Source organism: Colossoma macropomum, unplaced genomic scaffold (genome assembly GCF_904425465.1).
Source record: "Colossoma macropomum unplaced genomic scaffold, Colossoma_macropomum, whole genome shotgun sequence".
NCBI lineage: Eukaryota > Metazoa > Chordata > Actinopteri > Characiformes > Serrasalmidae > Colossoma > Colossoma macropomum.
Window position 1 is genome coordinate 28,946 of NW_023495718.1, and position 10,103 is coordinate 39,048.

At 39.7% G+C, this 10,103-nt stretch overlaps 1 protein-coding gene across 1 annotated transcript; it reads left to right on the top strand.

Moving 5' to 3' along the window:
• The first annotated feature begins 3,161 nt into the window (after positions 1 to 3,161).
• LOC118802842 lies at positions 3,162 to 9,611 on the top strand. Its single transcript, XM_036563268.1, has 3 exons — positions 3,162 to 5,870; positions 6,034 to 6,109; positions 6,257 to 9,611. The coding sequence occupies exons 1-3, from the start codon at positions 3,210 to 3,212 to the stop codon at positions 6,340 to 6,342; spliced, it is 2,823 nt and encodes a 940-aa protein (XP_036419161.1). The 5' UTR covers positions 3,162 to 3,209; the 3' UTR covers positions 6,343 to 9,611.
• The last annotated feature ends 492 nt before the right edge of the window (positions 9,612 to 10,103 follow it).

A 10,103-nucleotide genomic window follows, 5' to 3' on the forward strand; every position in this document is an offset into this window, starting at 1 on the left:
TGATCACTGCTGCTTTTTACTTCTATATAAGTTTATTTAATAACTTATAAACTGTGGGGCAGCTGAACAAAATAGCACCACTAACACGTTCCTTAAAGAACATGTCATCAAAAAGGGATTCATTAGGTTGTTTACTCTTTTATCTCTCTCACACTTACACACACACACACTCACACACACACACACACACATATATATATATAGATATATATATATATATATATATATACACACACACACACAGTAGAGTCTGGTTTCCATGGTAACCGAGCGGCGTCTGTGACGTCACAAAGGGGCGGGGCCTTCTTATAAATAGCGGGAGTTTTCAGCCTCGTGTTCAGTCGGTTTGTTGACCTCATAGAGTTCGGATGTGCGACGTCGTTTATCCAGAACCCAAAGTATTTTCAGACAGAACCGAGCGGATCTTCTCCCGAACACAACCAGATAAAAGGTGAGTACAGTTTAAACTCATTTACACCTGAAGAACCAAATCAGGACATTAAACTAAGAGATAAAGAACCACAATAGAGATAAAGAACCAAAATAGAGAAAAAGAACCAAAACAGAGATAAAGAACCAAAATAGAGAAAAAGAACCAAAACAGAGATAAAGAACCAAAACAGAGATAAAGAACCAAAATAGAGAAAAAGAACCAAAACAGAGAAAAAGAACCAAAACAGAGATAAAGAACCAAAATAGAGAAAAAGAACCAAAACAGAGAAAAAGAACCAAAATAGAGAAAAAGAACCAGCATAGAGAAAAAAAAAGTTGAGAAAAAGAACCAGAATATATATGCCCTCTTTCTCTCTCTCTCCCATTCTATCTCTCGCTCTCTCTCTCCGATTCTATCTCTCTTGCTCTCTCTCTCTCCCATCCTATCTCTCACTCTCTCTCTCCGATTCTCTCTCTCTCATTCTATCTCTCTCGCTGTCTCCCATTCTCTTTTCCATTCTATCTCTCTCGCTCTCTCTCTCCCTCTATCTCTCTCGCTCTCTCTCTCTCCCATTCTATCTCTCTCGCTCTCTCTCTCCCATTCTCTCTCTCTCGCTCTCTCTCTCTCCCATTCTATCTCTCTCGCTCTCTCTCCCATTCTCTTTTCCATTCTATCTCTCTCGCTCTCTCTCTCTCCCATTCTATCTCTCTCGCTCTCTCTCTCCCATTCTATCTCTCAGTCTATCTCTCGCGCTCTCTCTCTCCCATTCTACCTCTCGCTCTCTCTCTCTCTGTCTCTCTACCTCTCTCTTTCTCTGTTCTTTCTCTCTCTCTGTCTCTGTTCTTTCTCTCTTTTTATGTTCTCCCTCTCTCTCTCTATCTCTCTCTCTCTCTCTCTCTCTCTCTCACTTATGCTGGTTATTCTATTTAATACAATCAATTATCAGTTATTATTAGTATTGTTGTAATTTTTATTGATGTTGTTATTGCTAGGCTACTAGTACTGTGAGTACAAGTACTATGAGTACTTTGAAGGTCTAAATGAAAATGAGAGGAGTAAAATTGTTACTCTTATTGAAATTGTTTTCTCTTACTGTTGTTATTGAGTAAAAGTACAAATACTCAATTTCAACGTATCTTCCAAAATAATACCAACAGATTTTAAAAAATTCTGTTATAAAATCTTAAACTTGAGGTGGTTTCCTTCCTTTCAATAATGCACATGAAAACTATTGTGCTAATAGTGCCCCCTTGTGGAGAATGCTGTATCGTCTGCTGTACAAACAGGGTTTTTGCAGTAATTTTGATAAAGATAAAAAATTTGTTTTAATTATGCTCGATTGTTTAGACAGTGACGTATTCATAATGATTGCTAAACTGCTATAACGCACGCATTGCTAGTCGCGCCCCCTTGTGGAGAATGCTATTTTGTCAGCAGGAGAAATGGTGGAAACACTTTAACGTTTGAGTGTCATACCAAACCAAAGGCTGCTGTGGGATGAAGTTGGTAACTCTGTGTGACGGTGTAATCTGGTAGGTTTACCTGTATTTCAGTTCCCTGATTTCTTGTTTTTTGTGTTTTAATATCTCAGGAGAGTCTAACATGGCAGAGAAAGCTCTTCGTAACGCAGCAGCAGGTTCTCTCTCGGAGCCTGGTGAGTCTGCTAAGTCTCAGGACGTCTCCCGTTTCCTACAGAGCCTGACTGATCGGTATGTACTCAGCACTGAGTGGTGCAGCCAGGAATTACTCAAATGTACAGTATCGAATACAAATATACAAATATCCAGCACAGTGTACAACTGTATATACAAGTACACAAATATGAAATATACATATGAATAACATTACTATGCATAAGGAATAAAAAACATATAGCATTTATTATGGCTTATGTTCCATTACAGCTGTGTTGCTAGCGGGTTAGCTTTCAAATTATTAATGTGATGGTAACAGATCTGAATCCTGATTGGTTAATCCTGATTCTTTAGCAGCTGGTAACCAATAAAATGTAATGAAACAAGCTAACAGACATGACGTTTCCCTCTAGGGTTATTAAATATACAAGACTCAATAATGATGAATTTGTTGACATTTATGATCATTTTAGCGCAAAAGTCGCTGTCTCTGTTACATTAGCACTAAATGGCTGTTCTGCATTTTTTTTATCTTTCAGGCAACTACAAGTGATGCTAGGCGGAATGCATCAAATGGTGAGCTTTTATCATTCAAATACAATTAAATCATATTTTTATTGTAATATGATTATTGTGAAATCACAGCAGATGAACCCTGTAAGACAATGCTAGTGATGACTAATACTGTCAATATGTTCTTTTGCTTGTAGTTCACGAGGGACAAAATAACCAGAATGAACACAAACATTGAGAAGATTCTGACCACTGTATCACGGAAAGTCGTCATTCCGAAGCTTTGTGAAGTTCTAAATATGGATGCCAGGTCGCTTTTCCTTGAGAGACCAGGATCCTCAAACCATTCTTTGGTGTCAGTCACCAAAGAAGTTATGAATGCCATTGTGAAGACCGTCATTGACGCTCTTGATGCAAAGAAAGATTCTCACATGCTTGAGCTTCCTAGAAATGTGACAGACCAGCTCCTGGCATCTTCATGTGGGTCTGTTGAGCCCAGCGCTGAGAATCTGATGTCCAAAGATCAGGCACAACTTCGTGAATGTGCAAAAGATGTCATTCTTGAGGTCTACTCCATCTATCAAGCCAAAGAACTCAAGAGTGCGTCAGATTTGTCTTGCCCTCCGAAGATGAGCGTCACAGATTTTGTTGAATGTTTACTATCCGAGCTGGGTGACACAACAACATCCTCTCAGAGTTCACCCATCAGTGACGATATCAGCTCTGATTCAGCCTGTGGTGCAAGCGAAAGCATGGCTGATAAAGCACTTAAAAGAGCTAAGTCCTTTCACAGAATTCCCAGCCTTATGAAACTGTCAAATATGGCTTGCAAGATGGAGACTTCCGTTCCTGGACAAACTCTGAGGAACGCGTCCTTATATGCCAAAATCTTTGTGGATGAGCTGTTAGTCCAACTGGACTCATTTACGAAGTCTGAGGTATCTGAGGATGCTCAGTCAGTACTTGGACAATGTTCCTCTGATACATCTCTCATGTCTGAGTTGCTTGTAGACCATTTAATGGCTTACATTCAAGAGGTCTCAGGTTCATCCTTTGGAGACGGCATACCTGCAACTGCTCTGGATCGTCAGGTACCTTCTTTCCTTCAAAGCTTCTCAGCTAAGAGCCTCCAGAAAATCCAGCATGAGGATACTCGGACCAAGGCAGCTCAGGAAGTGAGTAAAATCTTACTCAAGTCTTCAAGCTTCCTTGTAAGTTCTCCACATTCCCGGCGTGCTCACACTAGCCAAAGAGATTGCAGTGTGGAACCAACTCCGTCTGAATGTTTGGTTAAGGCATTCGACCTCGTCGATTCCGTCATTGATGGAATTTGCGAACATCTGGATTCCACGATATTATCCGATGGTTTGAAAGAAACACGTTCTGAACCTTTGGATTGGATGGAATCAGGTGTTGACGCCTCTGAAGGGATTCTGTGGTACACTGCGTGTACTACTTATAAAAGTGCGATGAGACACCTAAGGGATTTTTCTGCAAAGTATCAGCAGAAAGCACCTAAGGTCGATCTTTCAGAGATCAGTGTTGGGGGAACTGTTGACAAGACATTTCTGGCAAATAAAGACCACCTTGGCTTGTTGTTGTCAAATGATCGCAGCTCAGAGGAACCAAACATGGACAAACTTTCTTTAGATCCAGACAGATCTCGTCATGTTGTGTCACCTGAGCACACTGTTTTACTTCCTGGGACCCCTACTCCTGAGTCATCTAAGGGTAGAGGTAAGATATCACACCTTCAAAGACCATCAGTGATTGATGAACATGAGTCACCCAAGAGCAGAGAGGGGGTTTCAATGGCCTCTTTACTGGGCACCATGATGGCCTCCCTGGGTTTGCAGAGCTCAGGTGCTTTTAACTCTCTTGAGGAGTTAGCTGCAGCAGCAAAAAGAGTGGAGGACCTGTTTTCGACCACAGCCCCTCAGGAGTTCGCCAAAATGGTGCAGCTCATACTGATGGACAGATTAACTTCTCTGAACATGTCAGAGTCTGTTCTTGGCACGAGAAGACGGCAGAACCACACTGACCTACAACGGTCCTTTGCTTCTGAGTTTCTTGCTGAATTTGCAGACGAGTCAGTAAAATGTTTGCTCATGTCTTGCATGGCCCCTCGACCAGCTTCTACCACTGCTAAAGACATTCCAAGTCTGGTGATGCCCTTCAGAGTCACTCCTGAGAGTTTTGAGATCTCAAGACCCCCATCTGAGGTGTTTGCTGACACAATGGATCTGTTCTCCAAAGTAATTGTGAACAGCGTGATGGACAAAGTGTCGGCACTGTCTGATCATGAGTTGAATGCTGTGGATTCAAATGCTGAAGAGACACCTGAAAGTGACTCACACAGCTCTGAAAAACTCAAGACATCTCCTCCAACCATTTCCGTGGATGCTCTCCATTGTTGCATACGTGCAATATTACGCAAAGTACAGGAGATGTCATCCACTGGGGTTCATGGATCTCCTCTCTTAATTGATGAGGACCAGGTCCAGAATGTTACGGACACAGTCAAAGGAATTTTAGCCCTTTTTACTGCTGTCACAGTAGAAGATGGAGAACATGCTCTCAAAAAACTTCACCGCTCCATCATTGATGCTGTGTATGCAGAGGTTCTTCGGAGAATCGGATCCGAAAACCAGCTTATTGAAGCTGTAAAAGCCCAGAGTGAGCTGTTGGCAGGATCTCTGGCAGTCTCCATCGTTAGGGCAATTAAGAATGCAGACCCTAAAGACTTGCACCGTCCTACATTGGTTAAGTCTGGTTCCTCTCCCTCTGTCAAAGAGGAACCTTTGGTCTCCAGCCAGACCATTGACGATTTTTTGTTACCAAGCCAAGTGTCAAGCAGATGCTTGCTTAAGTCGGACACAAAGGATCAAGCCAGCCTGGCAACTTGGCTGGTTCTTCGAAATCTGGCACAGTCAGCAGCACCTTCATCAGACCTGACAAAAGAAGCGAGCTCCAACGATCCGAAAGAGCTGATTGAGAGAATTCTCAGCGAGTTCTCTGCATCCTCTGGTGCTGCAAAGCTAGAGGAAGTTCTAAGGGGTACGTTTGTTGAGCTCCTTCAAAGGTTTGGTAAGGGAGGTTCTCTGCACAAAGCTTTGAACCCTCTGGACTCTGCCTTTGACGAGGCCGTGATGACTGCCTTACGGAAGCATCTAGATGCAGATGCTTCAACTGCGGTGCCCGAAACAGGGCGGGCGAAGAACGGAAACTTGAAGAAGCTCAAGAACATCATCTTCCATCTCAAGATGCCAAAACTCAGCATCTTCAAAAAGGTAAGAATTATTTTTAAGTAGTTTTAATGTTATTTTTGCCCAATAACATTATGTACATCATATTATTAACATATTATATGCATTAATAATATTAACACTTTGAATTGTGGTGAGACTTAAATGATTACGAGGTTGATAATATGATCAATTTCTCACATCACAGAAATCCAGAAAGGACAATAATGACAGTCATACCTCAGATCAGGACCATTTGCAGAGTCGCCGCACTGCTGATATGAGTAAGTTTACATTGTTAATTAAGTTTATGTGTGGTTTAGATTTAATAAATGGCAATATAACTTTAAAACAGGCATTACATATTTAGTAAAATAGCCATTTCAATTATTAGGTATGCAGACACTGAATGTGAGATCTTCTTTCTGCAGGTGGATCCATCAGTGCGACTTCAAGAAAAGAGAAGCCTAGGAGAGCGTCTATTTTCACCAGGATGTTCTCCTGCTTTAGGAAATAAGCTGCCTTGTGCCCCTTTCAGTTTGTTCATATATTCCATTAACATCTTCATAGTCTCTCTACATGCTCCCATTAGGCTGAATCCTGCCAGAAAACAAAATCACTTACCACGGTTATCCTGACGACTCCCAGGTTTACCTCACTCTCTCACAAAAGCCTGTGGTCCCATAGATACTTTGAGTCAGTGCTCAGAGCAAATCCTGCGACGCCCAGAGGAGGATGGGTTCCCCTTTTGAGTCTTGGTTCCTCTCAAGGTTTCTTCCTCTTGCTCTTAGGGAGTTTTTCCTTGCCACTGTCGCTCATTTGGGGCTCGGACCTGGATTTTCTCTGAACCTGCTTTGTGACGCTCGTTGTAAAAAGTGTTAGAGAAATAAATCTTAAATAGAATTTTAGGATCTTTTATGTCCTCCAGCTAAATCAACAAAGAAGTTGTTTTACTTGGCAGTGAGGAGGAAAGATGACTGAAAGGTCAGTGCACACTTCAGAGCTCCAGTATCTAAAGACCAAGTCAGAAACCTGGGTGTACTAATGGATCCAAATCAAAGCTTTAATCCAGCCTCCACAAAGTGCCTAAAAAACCTGATAGGAAAACGCTGGTTAAATTAAAGTACAGCACAATAATATATCTGCTGTAAAATATCAGCTGTCCAAAATTCAGTTTGAATTTTGGGATAACACACTGATTCCCCAAGCGATGCAGGATGTCAGCCTTCACCTGTTTAATCCTAAAACTCTGTTTCTTTACATAAACTGTATTCAATATGTAGCAGAAACAGTTTTGGCCAAACAAATGAAGCATAAAAGTTCTTTTGGCTGCACTAAACCAGCTCGCCTGCTGCTCGAAGCTGGAATCAGCTGCCCGAAGATCTCAGATTTGCTTGTAATTTGTCCATCTTTCACTTTCTGTTTAGACTTTGCACTTTTTTTAATTCATTTTAGTTTTTTTATTTTCCCCCTTATTTTATTGTATTGTTTTTATTTTGCTTTTATTTAGCACTTTGTAAAGCACTTTGAACTGCCCTTTTATAAATAAACATGTAATAAATAAATTTGCCTCCTGAAATCTTAATGACACCTTCAAATTCATGATTCACACCGCATCATTTGTCAATTGTCTATTAGTAAAGTAAGTGTTATGTGGGGTGTGCGGTATTTCTTTTTGTGCTTCAGGTTTAGTTTTCTGTGCTGAAAATGAAACAGTTTGTACAAACTGGACTAGTTTAAGGCATCTTATTATTATTATTTTTTTAATCCCCAAAAGTTTCCAGAATCAATGTTGTCTTCCAGAAGATCGAACATGCAGGGTCCCTCGTCTTAATTCTCAGTGAAGTTTATGGGGGAAACTAAGTGAATGTTTTATTTTCACTTGTTGGTTTTGGAGGCTGATCACAGTCAAGAGAACCTGTATGTGAATAAAAATGTATGTTTTTGGTTTCAGTCAATTAAAATAATCTGTTTATTGGTAGATTCTGTCTTTGTTCTGTTAACAAGACTGAATTAAGTCTGAATGCAAGTTTTCTTATGAGTTGTTTGTTTTATAAGGGATTGTTGACTTTCTTTTTTAGAAAATTCCTTGTTAACTTTAAGATGACATTCAGTGCCGTTTTGTGGGCTGCACTTCTTCATGATGTAGAACCAGAGAAATTATCTCTGAAAAGCAAAATATGAGTGAGGAAAGATTGTAATGTAGTGCAGCGCATTTCTTTGAACTGCACTTTTAAAGGTGCAGATGGTTTGATCGTCACAGCCCCTTAATTTCTGCGGAATGAAATGATCATTCAGAGTGGTTTGGTGTGAAATGCTCTGTTCTAGAGAAACTAAGGCCCATCCCAAACACAAAAGTACTCCATCAATGAAATTACACATTCACAGATTAGCGTTGTGCAGTTATGGAAGCGGAGAACATTAGTGATATGATAACAAAATTAGATCTCACAAAACCTTGTTAAACAGCATCGCATTACAAATCTAAAGTTATCTAGCAGTTTATGATCACTGTGGTCTGCAAATACACATCCAAACAACATTCCAGAGCAGGGAAACACACCTTCCAGGCTTTAGGAATAACTCGCCTTAATAATGCAGAATGACCCACCAGCGAAGTTCACTGCTCGAAAAGAGAAGATACACGATGATCTTTCATCTGGGCAAACTTGCCAAACCCTTTCTCTCAAAGTCCACAAATCCATGAATGAACTCAAGTGGGCAGGTGAGGAGAGCAGGAGAGTGTTTTTAGCTGCACTCACAATTAGCCATGTTTTTCTCTTGAACCTCTCTGGACTGAAGGCGCAGTTTTTGTCCTTTCCAGACTCAGTGATGTTGAAATCCTCTGGCTGGTGCACTCAAAAAAATGATTTTATGGCCATCATAAACATTAAACAAATATTTTACATAAAACTTATTTAAAAACATTAATAATAATAAACTTTACTTATTTATATTCATTAGAAGCAACCCAATTTGGATAAATCCCAAACTGATTTAATTAAATTGTATAAGACCTGTTAGATTTTTCCACTAAATCTTATTAGGAGGCAGTGCGCATGTGCTATAGTAACAGGAAACGCATCATCAACCAGGTAATTGCTTCAGCTGGCATGGTGGACATGAAACAGCTCCAATCTCCTGCCATCCTTTGTTATTCAGTGCAACTGCAATGAAACAGTGATGCGCATTAACTTGTGTTTTTAATGTTTTTGACCACATATTAATGTTTTATTTTGCTTATTTTGAGAGATACTCTAAACAACACCAGCGACCTAGCTAGCTAGCATCCTTGTGTCTGCGGTCATGTTAACGGGTACAAAAGGTAGATTACATAAACAGTGGGTGGGATTCCGTTAATATTCAAATCAACAGTTCATGGTTTTTGTAACTGTAGGTGATCTCAAATTGCATAAATCCTACAAGCACTTCTAATTTAAACATTAATTCATTCAGGTTTATTGAACATGATGGAGAAACATAAATTATAATACCATTTTTTTCATTGGATTTATGTATTTAAACTGAATGGAAAATTGACATGTAATTAAAAAAACATACGTTTTAACTATTTTTTTGACTGTGGGTCCCAAACGTTTAATCTCTAATGTCTGCTCTAATGGCTGGAACCAAATTTACCTTTAACTTTGATTTACTAACATAACAAGAGACGGCGATCCTCTGCTGTCTAGCACTGAGGAAAAGCGTAATCATATAGACCTCATAAGTTGTAAGCCAATCGAATCAGACCTGGGGATGGTCTCTGGTGCTACTCACTCTGTAAAATAATTAAATTAAAGATTAGGCCTTTTTCAAAATATATAATAGTAGTGAAAGTAGTTACAGAGTGATGATGTCTACCTACAATATGGAATTGTGTTTATGAAATATTCATTTCAAAGTATATGTGAGGTAAAGACGTGAAGCATGAACGTTAGCTATTTTAACTATTTTGAGAAGTTTAGGAAATTTCACAGATTATTTGCTTTCATATTTCTATTAAGTATGTCAAACTATTACTACCTTTATTAGCTATATATTGCTACATATTTATGTATGTATAGCTATTAGTGGTGTTGATCGTAAAGCAATTGTATATCCCTGAATTCCTCACTCTGTTGATGGTCATTAGTGGCAGCACCATAGAAGGCCAGTCAGGTGAGAAGATTTTTGCCCATTCAAACAAAAAATGAACTAATTGATCCTGTTTGACTTTAATACCTTTGTCTGATCTGTGTAGGTGGACAGATATAGTGTTTAGGTCATGAAAGATCTGTG

Coding starts and splice junctions, on each gene's coding strand:
- LOC118802842 (XM_036563268.1), top strand. CDS start 3,210: ATGAGCGTCACAGATTTTGTTGAATGTTTACTATCCGAGCTGGGTGAC. Junction 5,871..6,033: donor AACTCAGCATCTTCAAAAAG/GTAAGAATTATT, acceptor CTCACATCACAG/AAATCCAGAAAGGACAATAA. Junction 6,110..6,256: donor TCGCCGCACTGCTGATATGA/GTAAGTTTACAT, acceptor TTCTTTCTGCAG/GTGGATCCATCAGTGCGACT.